The sequence below is a fragment of the Dermacentor silvarum genome, chromosome 3 (genome assembly GCF_013339745.2).
Source record: "Dermacentor silvarum isolate Dsil-2018 chromosome 3, BIME_Dsil_1.4, whole genome shotgun sequence".
NCBI lineage: Eukaryota > Metazoa > Arthropoda > Arachnida > Ixodida > Ixodidae > Dermacentor > Dermacentor silvarum.
This window is the reverse complement of record NC_051156.1, coordinates 227667379-227681918: the sequence shown is the minus strand read 5'-3', so window position 1 is coordinate 227681918 and position 14540 is coordinate 227667379. Positions and strand designations below refer to the sequence as shown.

Below are 14540 nucleotides of genomic sequence, written 5' to 3'. Positions count from 1 at the left end.
GCTTCCTCTCACAGTGCCTGCACGACCCAAGAGTGGCTGGCTGTGAACATCTGCGACCAATGTCACAATGTGGTGTGCTAGTTCCCAATAAGTCTTCCGTGCTTCTATGTATGAGTGGGCATAATGCTAAATGCTTGCTAATGGCTGCTATTTTGGAAGCACTAGCCAGCATCATCAACATGCACCATTTAATCTGGGCATACATCTATTATCATAGCCGAATTGAGCCATTTATTAAAGGGTCCCCGAAATTTTTATGAGGTACGCCTAGACACAGAGGGTATCAAGGAATGCCTTCTCACAAGAATTTCGTGTCGTGTATTAACACGGGTACGAGTGGTTAAACATTACCTTCCCCTCAAGCCGCGGTGTTCCCCCGCAGCTTTTACACCGTGCTGCCATTGCTATGTCCCGCCTCCTTTAATTGGGGATGCAAGTGTTGTCTACATCCGCTTGATTTGAACCGAGTGTGTTCCCGTGTCTCTTTCCTGTGCAGTTTTTATCGTTAAGCCTGGGCTACATAGAGTGAAATTTAAAGTTAAATGTGCGCAGCGGATGCAGCCGCTGCGGCACCACACGCAGTGTTCGCTAGCTTTATTTTTTCAATACTATGTGAAGCACAAAGAGGTGGATGCCACCGTAGGCGTTTCCCACATTGCTACAAGCTTATATGCAATGTACAAACTACCAGGTAGCTGTGTCCGGTATTATTTCGGTTTGATAATCAGCTGGTAACATAAAAATATCTAATACGTACATTTCTGATTGTCTCTATATTACGCTCCTAAGATTTTTTTGTAGCCGTCAGTGGAGAAAGAAAGCACTGCCAGTAACTTGTGAATGTGGTGAAGTGGCCTATTTGTTGTTTTCACTACTCTAGAATCTAAAAAAAAAGAGAAATTATGGAGAGAAAAAAAAAGATAAAAAAGTACATTCATTGGGAATCGAACCCACACTTTCAGCATGGGAGGCACAGACGGAAACACTACACCAAAGTCTAACTCAAGATTGTAGCTTTCTGACTGACGTTTTAGCATGTTGTAAAGCATGTTAAATTTCCTTCACAGTGCTTTCGTTCTGGATCTCGGCTTTTTAAGATGTCTTTCTGCTATCATTCTTACCAAATTATTTACAAAATTTGGCTCTCTGACAAATGCGGAACCTGCGGTTATCGCTGAAAGCGCCTTTTCGAAACTCTGAATGATCGCTGTGTCGACCGAGGAGGAGGTTGGTGTCGACATTGATGTGCAGCGCTGGCGTCTTCTGCAGCATGTAGTCGCCGAAGTTTACTCCTTACACAAGCCTTCAGCACAAGACTAGCGCAATGCAGCGCTGGTACCGTTCATGTTCCTGCCTGCAAAGAAGACATCGGTGCTCCTATTTCCATCGGTGCTCCATTTCCATGTCCCATTGGCTGCCCCATTACCAGAGCTGTAGCAGACGATGTGCATTCTGAGGCAGAAGTGGGCCATTGGTCTGAAAAAAAAAAAAGTTTAGATTTGTTACATTTGTGTACTTATTTTTAAGGCTTGTGGGGACTGAGGTATGAACCGGTGCCTTTGTGTAGGCATTCACCTGCTCTGTCGTCCCTACGCTTCTCCCTTTGCACTCGCGACGATTGTCAATGGTGGGCACTCCACTCGCGGTGGTTTGCAGTGGAGGTGCTTGCATTGCTGGGAGGGGTTCACTGCTGTCAGGAGAGCAGGCGCAAGAGAGATCTCTCCAGGACAGCACTGGGTGTGTACACGTTTTCCTCTCGTCCGCCAGCCCGTTTGTGTCTCGGACTTGAGCTCGCCTACGATACTTTTGCACAGATGGCGAGCGCGTACTTTGTGTTGTTCCTTTCTGGATGCGAAGAGGAAGAGCAGTGCCTAGTGCTCACACATGGTCGTACTGCGCCGAGCTGCACTTATTGGAGGCCCAAGTCGAAGGAGATTGCCCGAGCTCTTGCGAATGGGCCCATTGGTTATTACGAGAGAAAGCAGCATAGCCGCGGGGAGCCATCCTATCGCAGCAATGTGCTAGCAGCCCCCCTGTCTATTTTCGCCCTTGGCGCGAGAGCTGTTTGGTTCCCGCGTCGGCCCGGGGCTGGGTATTTGTGCAGTGTTGGGTGTCGCTGGAGACAATAAACAGTTTCCGCTAACTCAGGGCAATACTGTGTTCTCTTGTGCGCGCAGCACTTGGTGCCCCCCTTTAGCAGCCTGAGCACGTGCACAGCGGCGTGCTAGAGTGCGTAAATTACTATGCATACATATGCTGTTAAAAATAACCTTATGCAGCAGCATGTTTCAAGCATTCTCGATAACACAACGTTCGTCGCCAATTAGATAGCTCATCCGACTGACGTCATGCGCCCCCACAACATAGCAGGGGATGGGGCGGGTGAAAATTTTTGGGAGTAGCACCGCTGCGATTGGTAGCGATGCACATTTTTAAAGCTTTACAATTATACGCTTTACGCGGAGTTCTTAAATGTGTCACTTAATGATGCGAAGGACCTACCCTAGCAGCTATGTACGTTTTTACAAAATCGTATCAGGGTCCCTTTAAGGCTTAGGATGGTTTTATTTAACCGACTTTAGGAACAGCTGCAAAAAATAGGAAAAAAAATTTGGAACTGAGTACTATATTAAATTTTGTCCGAGATATTGCTGCTGTGCTGAAGTTGTCATTATGCCCTCAACTACCTCGCGCTCCCGGTGTATCTATTCCCAATTGTAAAAGTTGACATACTGTCTTGTTCACGTACTGTCTTTGAGCTGCCAGTTTAGACTGGTGCAGCTGAACGAGGCCTATGGACACGCTCCCTGGGCATTGCCACAGTTCATGCTATGTGATTGTAAGTGCACGTGAGCACCTGCTTTATTTCAAGGTTTAACAGAAACCTGTCTGGTCAGGATGAAAGACAAAAAAAGGCAATGATGCTGGTCACGAAAGCAGCGGAAGTGTGGAAGCATCAGGGCAAGTGGCAGTACCTTTATTCACATGAATCAGTCTAAAGAACAAGTTTTGAGCACCTGATGCACCATTATTGGCAGTCGCCACACTTATTGGTCTGGTGCAATATGCACACATTGGGACACGTGTCAGTGTTTGTAATTACACATTATTTTCCTAATATGAATTCAGATGCCATAGAGCTTCGGTATTTCTAGGTACTGCGTGATACATGCCTATGGTGTGTTGTTATGTCTAGCATTGAAACGAAAATTGTTTCATGTTTATCTTATAGATCAATGAGATCAGTGATGGCTTTATTTTTATTCTCTACTTTCAGCACGGTGCAATTGTCATGCTGTACCACCCATGCACTCATCCTTATTATGTGGACACACTTCGCAACATAGTTACAGGCTGCCTTCGCAAGCATATTATCACACCTTACGTACACCTTAGTCCAGAAAGGGTAAGCACATACTTTCCTAAGTGGCTTGTAGCCCCTAAAAGCTTCACTGCATTGCTGAAATCGACAAGAAGAAAGCAGAGTGGGGTATTTTCTGGCACTGACATGGCTCACAAGTGCCAGGATACATAAAATGGTAACACAGTGGTAAGGACAGGACCAGAAGGAGTGACAATGAATGTGCAAGTCCAGAGGCACTCCCGCATGACCAGCAGTTGGAACATCGTGTATGTGCACGTGCAGATTAGTTTGAATTATCAGCAGGTCAGATCTGTCCATTTAGATGTTATATGAGCACAAAATGTTATCCCCGAGTATGAATCTACAAAGAGTGAATTCCACAGAATCTATATCTTGAATGTACTAGTTCCATGTGGAAGAATTGCAAGCCTTGCTGTTTCTGATGTGGCATAAAAGCAGAAGTTATTGAGATAGTGTGCATAAAGACAGTGAAAATGAGACGGCACAAAAACAGACTGAGAGCACACACTGAGATGTCATGCATAGTGGCAGGGTCCTCATGTAGCCAGATGGACTTGTCTACATCATGCCATCATAGAGCACAGAAACGGTGAAGGACCCCTTCCACCAGATGATGGCCATTTCTGCTGGCATACTCCGAATGTCACTGGCTATAGCGCATCCTATGGATCATTGGTTCAGAACCAACTTTCCCAGGGCCAAGGATGTGCTCACAACCAAAATTCCGCCACTTAAATGTTTGTTACAAAATCATAGTACTGCCCAATGCTGACAAGCTTCTTAAAAAGTATGCCTGCGATGTGCACAAGCTTCAAAATGTCCCTCCTGCGCAGCTTCTTAACAGAGCCCAGAGGCCATGCTCGTAAGTTGTTTAAACAACAAGTGTTGTCTGCAGAGTATTCATCGACGTCTAGTGCCTTCGTGTCTGTGTAGGCTCAAGGCACAGTGCCACTACTGGAGGCGTCGACAGAACTAAACTGCTCTGGGGTACAAGGCTTACTCCAGAAACCAAAAGCAAGCTCTGAACCTCAAGCATGCTCCAGCATAGAGGACTAGGTCGGGTAGACTAGTCATTGCACCTGTGAAACAACCTGCAACAGCACTGATAATCTCTTCCCCTTGGGACACCGTGCTTGTAGATTCTTATATAAAGGGTGGATGTTGCCAGTTGATAGATGCGTGGTGCTACTAACTGGGGGCGAGCTGAAATGGCTGGTGACTGCATTCACACTTTTTCGCGCGGGTCTAGTGATTGAAGTCACGCAATCTCAAATTTCAGATATGTGCTAAACAAAGAGCCAGTAGAAGTGTTCACTCCCCTTTGTTTGTGCTCTTCATCGAGCCAGCATTGTGACAGCAAGTGTTCGTGGTCATCGAGTGCCATTTGTTCATGTTTGTCTGTGTGCGCATGACTCTATGCTTGCTAATTTAATTATTAGCCAATGAATACTGCAATTTATACGGCCAATAAAACTATGAACGTTCGTATAGTTGTGTAATACTTTGCTATCGCTGTCAGTGCTTCACCTTTCGGGCTAAACTGCGACTTTGTTTTGTTGTGTTTTTTAATACTTGTAGCAATAGTGAACTGCATGTTGCAGCCTTATATTTCATGACAAGGTAGTTCAGAACTTTCAAAATTAGTGTGTGTGCATGATCTTATGTAGTCTACACAGAGTATTTCAACTGGTACTGCTTTCTTGTATGTTCTCCAGCCTTTGGCTTTAGTTGCTTGGGGATGCCGCTATGAAATGAGCACTGTGGACCAGGAGGAAGTTGTCGCATTCATCAAAGTAAGTTGGGCAGTGACAGCGCCTTGTTCTTATACTGTTTTCTAATTGGCTTTCAGTGTTACTTTAAAGGGTCTCTGAAACGGTTTGAACAAATTTTGTAGACGCGTAGGGTACAGCTACAGTAAAACATTAGCACCACAATTGAAGTGAAACGTCTAAGCGCGTAGAGCTGCAGCGTTTGGCATCGTTGATCGTGACGGCATTCTGAACTCGATGCGCATTTACTTGAAATGTTCAAAGAATATCTCAGGTGGTTTAGGCGCCCTTTAAAGACACGGAAGACCATCTTCGAAGTGTTATTGGACCAGCGCACGATGTGCGATCGCTGAGAGTCGTTCGACATCGTTCGAACAGAAGCAGGCAACGAATGGTACCATCCTTTGCCAATTAAGACTTCTTTACTTCTCCCCTCGGTGGCATCGGGTGCCACACTATAAGACGCACAAAAAACCAAGGGGACTGCTGCGCACACCACACACTGCGAGCGAGTACCAGTAGCGCGAGTCGGCCCACACTGGCCACCATTCATCGGTAAGAAATCGAAAAACATCGAAATCCAGCAGAAGACCCAGCTCTGATGGAACGGTTCTGCACGGCTCATTCAAGGAGAGAGAACCGGCTTCCTCACTTCGAAAGAACCAGCGCTCACTTGGCCCGCTCCTGAGTGCTCAGGAGTGAGTCGGGTGTTTTGAAGAGCGAGGGAGCCGTGGCGAAAAGAGCGGCTGGCTCCTGAGCGCTCAGGAGCAAGCCGGATCTTTTGAGCCGATCTTTTGAAGAGCGAGGGAGCGGTGGTTCAGTTATGAGCGGCGGTTCTTTCGTTCTTCAGCCGAAGGCGAGGGGGTGAAGGCGACTCTTGCGAGGAAGGGCGGGAGGGCAGTTGCTTTCTCGTACCGCTAATAGATGACGCGGAAGTCGCACCCAGCAGGAGACCCGGCTCTGACGGAACGCATCGGCACGGCTCTCTGAACACGAGAGAACCGGTTCCCTTTCTCCAAAAGAACCGCCGCTCATTTTTACTGAACGACCTCTCACTCGCTCTTTAAAAAGAGCCGCTCACAAGATCCGGCTCGCTCCTGAGCGACCCATCTCTAGTCCAAAGTGTATAGTTTGTGATTCATATAGTTTATGGTTCATTCAGATGTATAGATTGTGATTCATTCAGATGGTATATAGTTTGTGATTCATTCAATAACCAAAAAAATTGGGGTATTTTCTCTTTCACATCTCAGGAAAAAGCGTTGAAGGGACCCGAGGGTTCCTATCCGAAAGAAGGCCAGTACACACATTTTCTTCTCAAGACCTCAACGCCCCCTTTGGGATCTGACATGAATGATACTGTCATCTGCCCTGGTTTGTGAACATCTCTCACAAGGTCTTGGATTCCAGTCTGGAGGTATGAAAGTACCATTGTAATCATACATTTCAAGGTCTTGCTTTATTGAAATTGGCATCTAATGTTACTGAAATGTTGTCATATAAAGCACGAACTCTGTTCTCGTTTAAAGAGGCTGTCGTGCCACTTAATTTAAAGTAAGTGTAAGCAGCAAAGCTCTTGAAAGTTAACCTTGATAATGGGTAACAGAATTGTGAAAGAAAAAGAACACAAATTTATTAAATCATAATTAATGTCTGTGCCTGAATACATCTATGTGTTTACAAAAGAACCTTCATGCCTATTCTCAAATTGCTTGGGTTAAAAGATGTTTTGTTCTGGCTTGAGCTTCTGACACAGCAACACACTGATGCCCTTGCTGCTAAACCAGTGTTCTGTTGCTGCTACCAACTCCAGCCAGACTGTTTTTCAGAAGGTGTGAAAATTTTAGATTTTATTCCTTCATCCACTAGTCAGGTGCTGAGCAGGGCAGTTGTGGTAGTGGCTTTGGTAAAGTCACAACAGTAGAAAGGTTTCCTAGGAAATACTGCTTAAAGTTGGGTTCTCCAAACAGATTTCTTTCTTCATTGCCAGAGATTCAAAATGGTCAGATTGCAGCAGCACTCAGGTGAATTGTAGTTAGTACAACCATAATAGAGCGGCATTCCACAAGCCTCAAAACGTATCTTGAAAAATGATGGCAAACAGATAATTTTCACTGAAGTTAACATATTAGTCATTGGAAACTTGCAGATATGGAAAATGCATTCTTCTTAAAGATGCTCACATTTTGCAATAGATGGCAAGATGCATGTTCAGGAGGGCAGCTTATCAACTTTATGTAGTGTACAGCCAAAATTCACATACAGGAAGAGAAGATGCAAGACGACACATGGCTCTGTCCTGTCTGAAAATTTAGGCTGTATGCTACAGTAATTATGCACCAACTAGTTCAGACATGACTGCTGTTGGGCTTATCAACTGTTTGCAGAATTTAGGAGCAGTGGGTAGTCATCGGACAGATGTAGGGCATGAACCTTATGGATTTCTCAAGAGATGATACCAGTGCTTACAGCATCCCCCTTCCATTCTTAATCTGGCTCCCTGTAACTATTGTGTTCCCACAGCATGAAATCAGGAATATCAACGAGATGGTCGGTGGCTGACCTAATGGTGACAAGCCTGATGAAGAGCAAAATACTTTTTTAACAGTTGGATGTGAAAGTCAACGCACTAGCATGAAAAGTGCATTGAAAAATAGGATTAATCATACTGAGAAATGATATCATTTGTTTGTCTACTTGTATGCATCTCATCATTATCATCATTTATCCTTAGAGGCCCTTTACAGGGCATTACATAAGGAGGGGACGCGAAATGACAAAAAAGACTTGTCATAAAACGAATGTAGTAATTAAAAGAATGGCATCCGTTTTCCAAAAACATTAAATTTGCTGTTACTTGTTGAATTGCTTTCATTTATGATAGTTAGTGTTTTAGCTCAAATAATTTTATTTGTAATATAGTAGCTTATAACCCCAAAACACCATGAGAAAAGTATGAAGCTACTGCACATCATGAGTACTGATTTTATCAACATGCTTCCGACCACCAAATTGATTATCTGCAGATGACTAGATTACCATATTGTGCAATGATATCGTCCTCTGCTTTAATTCCTTTGATATTTCTTTGTTTGCCATTTTGCTGTGGTTAGCACTAATGTGCTGTACTCAATGCATGGGTGGTGAGAGTTCAGTTAGTTTCTTATTGAGCAAGCTGCCATAGAGGTTAAGTGCGGACATAATTGTCACCAGAGAATTCTTATTGAACATTCTTTATTTTCACACACTCAGAAAGTAATGAGGCTTCTGGCTATTTGTACCAGCTTGTGAGCATTCGTCAAACAGTATATTTGACATGGAACATTCTTGTTAGATTTGTTTGATAGTGATGAATGCACATTGATATTTCAACACTGAGTTTGTAACTCTTTTGCAGTAATCAGTGACATGCCACTATGTCAGTGCACCTAGTACCTTTGCTCTTGGCCATTTACATATGCAGAGAATAGCGGGGCTTGTCACCATTAAAAGAGGGTGGTGCTGATGATTATCATGGAAGGTTAGTGATGAGACTTGGCACCAGAGCATGGTGAGATTTCTTATCACTGCTTGAATGGCAATTATAAAGTGAGAGTTGTTTATATTGTGATTTCTGTATCAGCATTATTTAAGAGATTGCTTGTTATTTACATAAAGCTTTTTTACATGTTCCCTGCTTTGAACTGTCACAAGTGGGTAACGTCAGCTGTTCCTGCTGTGCAGCAACAAATGTACATTTGGCATAAAAGACCTCTAGCTGCAAATAACTGATGTGGTTCATTGACCACTTGCCAGTGTGTCATACTGCACCTATGGTGCATAATGTGTGGTGATTGCAGCAATTGGGGCACAAGACAGACCTCCTACAGAGATAGCTGCTTGACAGCTTGGCACTGTCAGGTGCTGTTGAGCACTCTATGGTAACCATGGAGCAGCCTTGTTATGGCATGCTATTCTATGGGGAATGACAGTTATAGTATAAGTTTTAGTTGTAGTTATAGTATAGTACAAGAGCACTACATTTTGATATAACATTGTACTTCAAGATTAGCCGCCCTCACAACAAAAAAGAAAAAAAAGGGGGGGATTCAGTGCATTGATTCTGCCACTTCTTGTACTCTGTTCTTTTGGTGTGTGTGTTTGTGTAACTTAGTAGTTATCAAAAATAAGCCTAATTTACTTATACAGTAGAGTCTCGTTAATTCGAACTCCAAGGGGACTGGAAATTTATTCAAATAAAACGGAATTCAAACTAAGGAGAGCTCCTTTAAATATAGTACCCGGTCAATTGTGTGGTACAGTGCACAAATCCAAAACTACTGTCACTGGACTTGACTTTCCTCATCATTTTTACAGCATGTGACAATATGGTAGCTAGCGATGCATTGAACCTTCCCCTTTCAATCAGGTTTGTCCAAAAGGCAGCCAATGGGAGTGAAAAACTTGTTCAATATCACCGTTGTGCGATTTTTAGCGTTCAAATTCGTGGGAGTTTTTCTCCATTCAAATACATAGCACTTTGTCGGGACCAACAGAGCAGTTCGAATTATCCGTCAATTAGAGTAAAGAAATTTTCAAATTACCAAGATTTCACTGTATTATCATAAACACTGCAAGCATTGGTAGTGAGCACATTGGCAGCTCTTAGCCCTGAAAGAGTTCATTTACTTTACAGTTGAGCATCGATATAGTGAACACAGATTAATGAATTATCAGATATAAAGAAAACAAGGGGAATGCGGGAGATGGCGATTCAAGGCGATGAGTAACACTAGAACAAGGTGAGAGCAGGAGCCAACGTTTCGACAAGTGGACTTGTCTTCTTCCAGACAAGAAGACAAGTCCACTTGTCGAAACGTTGGCTCCTGCTCTCACCTTGTTCTCGTGTTACTCATTGCCCAGATATAAACAAGTAAATCTAAAATTTACCTCATCACTATCAACTTATGACAAGCATCACATACAATGAAAATAGTTTTATGCTGGAAGCAACTTTGTTATAATGTGGTTCAGTTGTATCAACAAAAGGCATTTTCACTGTCAGATGCATTTAAACTATTTGTATTAATAAATTAGGTTTATTTAGTGCAGAAGCCGTCACAGTTACAACGCACAACAATCAGTTTGATATATATATAAGGCGTCTCAGCTATCACGCACGCAAGTCTTTTTTAGAAGATGGGAGCTTTCTGTGCTGATGAGACCAATGTGCATGTCGTTAGCAGCGACCTGAAGAAGCGTCCTATATTTTTTCTCTTCCTAATTCAATTGTAATGATTGATTAACTTAATTACTATATTTAGGGCAGACATGCCAACATGAGGTGGTAAAGTGCCTTCGAAAACATCTATCTCTATTGTTTGCAACACGCTATATTTTGCGTGCTTCTTTTTTTATGTGTGAGCTGAACGTGTAGCAAAAGGGCCGGTAGTTCTCGCACTCTATAGTGTTTTGCTCTGAACATGTCATGCCAGAAAGGTACATGCCCAGCCCATTCCTCCTAGCCAAGTTTGGTTTTTGCAGGATAAGTCGCACATACAGTGGGCTGCCGTGGTGGAATTGCACACTTGTGGTCTCGGAATGTTTCAGATCAGGCGACCCGGCAGTGGCCTTACACTTATTAAAAAGTCACACGAGCCATGCCAGAATGGCGGTAACTGTTGGTGGGAGGAGAGTAGAGACATTGACCTTAAATTGAAATTTCAGGTTAGAATGTGTTCAGACACCAGTTTTGCTATGGGTATAACCATACTGGCCTCTCTATCTTTAGCTAGTGCATTGATAATTAAGGAAGACTTGAGAGCAGGCTTTTGGTATTCCATGACTAATAATCTTGAAGTACAAGTTTATTATAATGATAAACTAAGAATAGTCGGACGATCATAATCATAGCCCCTTTAAGTAGTGTTGACTAAGTATGGTACTAAACAGATAGCCTGATGAGTGCAAAGTGATGGATTTAAGTCAGCACTTGGACTTCTAGTAAAGGTATATGCTTCCACAGCCAAGTCCTGAGCTCTTTGAAAGGGCAGCTGCTTTGAAGAGATTGTTAACTGCACTAAACTTGATAGTAGTGACACCTGGCTGTTGACATTCTCAGTCTTGTATGGCACAAGCAGCCGTATGCACAAGCTTGACTCATGGCAGCAGTCAGACAGATTTAGAGTGATTCTGAGAACTTTATTAGGCATTGTGTAACATGTCTCTTGTTTCTGTGATCAAACCAAGGCCCCTTGTCAAAGCATTGCCTCCAGGCTTACGTTTCCCTTGTTCACCCGCTGTTCAGGCCTCCATCTTTCTGTGATTCCTTTGCCCTGATTACAAGTTCATGCTACACTTGCAGGGAAAACCACATTGCTATCAAGTCTCTGAGTAACCTTGTTATTTATGGCCCAAATTATGTGTGTCCCTTTCCAGACATGTCAATGTTCACACTGTTTGGGATAAAGAGAATTTTTAACGCGATAGTGTTAAGGGCTCATGTCGCAGAAAATCCGGCGTCGGCGTGCGATGTCGGCTGAGTGGCGGAGAAAATCATCCCTAACCACTTCGACCGCGCAGGCCCTCCACGTGGTGCAAGGTTTTAATAAACAAAAATTGAATTTCTCACAGTGAAATTTGTCAGAAAAATGGTAAAGTACAACTTTACCATTCGGCGTCGGATTCGCCGTCGGATTGTTTACCAATCGGTGTCGGATTGTAATTTGAATGTACGAGAAAACTTAATTCTGCTACGAGGAAACTCAAACACAAACCCCTTGTCCTGCATTTCTACCAGACCTACAGCCGTGCCTTCGGGTACTTTACTTGCGAAAATGATATCCAGATGGTGCTCGCATCCTAGGGAGGTCAAATTGGGACTTCGCCTGCTAATTCGTTTTGGACACGAGTGCGCATCTGGGCACTAGCAAACAATTAATAAAATAATAAAAAAAGGTGCTAGGGCCTTCACATTTTAATATAAGACCACTTATATTGCCCCCTGGAAAAATGTCTTCCCATCAATGCATTTCTGTTTAAAAGTGAAGAGTAAGCTTGGTCTTTGTAATCTGGCTTTCCCACGTTCTGTGTTGCGGTGAAGCTCACTGAAACAAAAATGTGATGCGAAAGGGGCCCGATAACGCTATCGCGTTTTATTATACTTCTTTGCCAGGTAGAATCAAGCTGTCTGTTAGTTTTATTCTTGGGTACAAATATCTGTGTGGCAGCACATATATTTATGCTTATCTAAACAACACAGAAGAAAGGGTATATTTTTTTGTGTTGAGTGCCTGTCATGTTTATCATGCTTCATTTGTGCGGGGAAAACCGCATTGCTTTCAAGTCTCGGAGTAACTTGTTATTTATAGTCCAAATGATATGTGTCCCTTTCCAGGCATGTCAATGTTGACGCTGTTTGGTCTAAAGGTTTTGAGAATATTTTTGGCATATTTTTTTGACAGGTGGAATCAAGCTGTCTGTTAGTTTTATTCTTGGGTACAAATATCTGTGTGGCAGCACATATATTTATGCTTATCTAAACAACACAGAAGAAAGGGTATATTTTTTGTGTTGAGTGCCTGTCATGTTTATCATGCTTCATTTGTGCGGGGAAAACCGCATTGCTTTCAAGTCTCAAAGTAACTTGTTATTTATAGCCCAAATGATATGTGTCCCTTTCCAGGCATGTCAATGTTGACGCTATTTGGTCTAAAGGTTTTGAGAATATTTTTGGCATAATTTTTTGACAGGTGGAATCAAGCTGTTTGTTCATTTTTGTTCTTGGGTACAAATGAGCCCATCTGGGTGGCAGGACATGTATTTATGCTTATCTAAACACAGAAGAAAGGGTATATTTTCAATGTCATGTTTATCTTGTCGGTAAATTGAACTGTATTTGTTTCATAACTGGCTCAACTGTCTCTATTCACAATGTCTTTTATTTTACCTTTATGAGTGGTAATTGTTGATCTCTTGTTTGTACAAGTAATTGTGGGTTAATGTTAAAAGTTATGTTAACTGTGAATGTCTTTGAGATGCTGCCTTTCACTCTGTTGTGTGAAATGGTTCATGTGAGCACCAGTTCTATGCCACTACAGTAACATCTCGATGACAGAAATATTGCAGGGGCACGTAAAATACTTGTACTGCAAAAAACAAGATTTTCTCATTGATCGATAATTAGCATGAATAAGGACACAGACATAGAGAAGAAATTAATGTGATAAGCACTGACAAACTTCTCAACTTGGCATTGTTGTAATTTTCATGCTAAGGTAACAGAAATACACAAATGCAAATTTATTAATGGCTGAAAATGTTTTCAACAATCTCTAAACAATTTATTGGGCAAAGCATGGATAGCAAGGTAATCCAATGCACCAAAGAAAAAAAGTTAATTGGCTTTCTCAATACCACAACTGTGGCGAGTTCTTAAAGGCTAACTGAATGAAATTTTGGCCGTGTAAAAGGCCTAGTTTAAGAAAATGTAGATATGAAGGAGCCTCCATGCAATATTTGACAATTCAAATACAAGTGGAAGTGTCATGAAAAGGTGGCAAAATTAGCCGTTTTTGAAACTGAAACTGAAAAAAAAAAATACCGCTGTCATTACCTCTCGCTGAAAGCGACGCATGACCTAGATTGCGTGGCTCCTCAGCATGGTCTCTGAGACAAGGTGGTGACTGTGTCGGGCTGAAAAGTCAACGAGGCATCGTGCCAAGCTAAAAGATAAACGAGGCATCGAGCTGGGACTTTGGTTATTCCACGCTAAACTTCCCAATCCCCAAAAGTGACCTTCACCTATTCTCTTGGAAAAAATTGGGCTAGTGGTGACTGTGTGAATTGTCATTTCGCAAAAGTATTTCTCTCATAAAAAAAATAATTTTGGTTATGCAAGTGCTTTTTGAAGTTTCCGTAAGATAGATAGATAAACTTTAATTCAAATATAGTTTTGTCTTGCCCCAATGGGGCATCGCTAATGGTCGGGGCCCCTAGTCCAGGGCTCCGCTGGCTCTTGCCATCTTCTCTGCTCTCTGGATCAGCTTGAGCTGGTCGTCGAGGGCCGAGCTGGACAGCAGTGCCTCCCATTGCTCCCTCGTGGTGTTCGTGTCATGGTGTTCTATGTTGTGTAGCGTGCACTCCCACGTAATGTGGTATAGGGTTGGTGTGGCCCCACACCACGGGCATTCGTCCCTGTAGGCTGTGGGGTGCAGGCGATGTAATATGTGTAGGTTCGTGTAAGTGCCTGTCTGGAGCCTACGCCAGGCAGCGGCATCCTCCGTCTTTAGTATTCGATGGGGTGGGGGATATCGCAAGCGACTCCCTCTGTGGTAGTTCAGGATTGCTGAATACTCGGGGTCAACTGGGTCAGGGTCATCTGCAGTCGGCGTGATGAGTGCTCGGTT

At 43.0% G+C, this 14540-nt stretch overlaps 1 protein-coding gene across 4 annotated transcripts in view; it reads left to right on the top strand.

The window, feature by feature from the left end:
* Positions 1–13438, top strand: part of LOC119446835 (uncharacterized) — a 33218-nt gene extending 19780 nt beyond the window's left edge. The window contains exons 8-12 of one of the 4 annotated variants that reach the window (XR_007466180.1): positions 3278–3406; positions 5101–5178; positions 6408–6571; positions 8848–12596; positions 12885–13438. Coding sequence is in view for 1 of the 4 variants with exons in the window: in XM_037711398.2 (XP_037567326.1) it covers positions 3278–3406; positions 5101–5178; positions 6408–6536 (336 nt within the window). In the remaining 3 variants the exon portion in view is untranslated. Of the gene's footprint in view, positions 1–3277; positions 3407–5100; positions 5179–6407; positions 12597–12884 lie in introns of all 4 variants that reach the window. The other 3 variants (XR_007466179.1, XR_007466178.1, XM_037711398.2) reach the window with 3 other exon arrangements.
* Positions 13439–14540: the final 1102 nt, after the last annotated feature.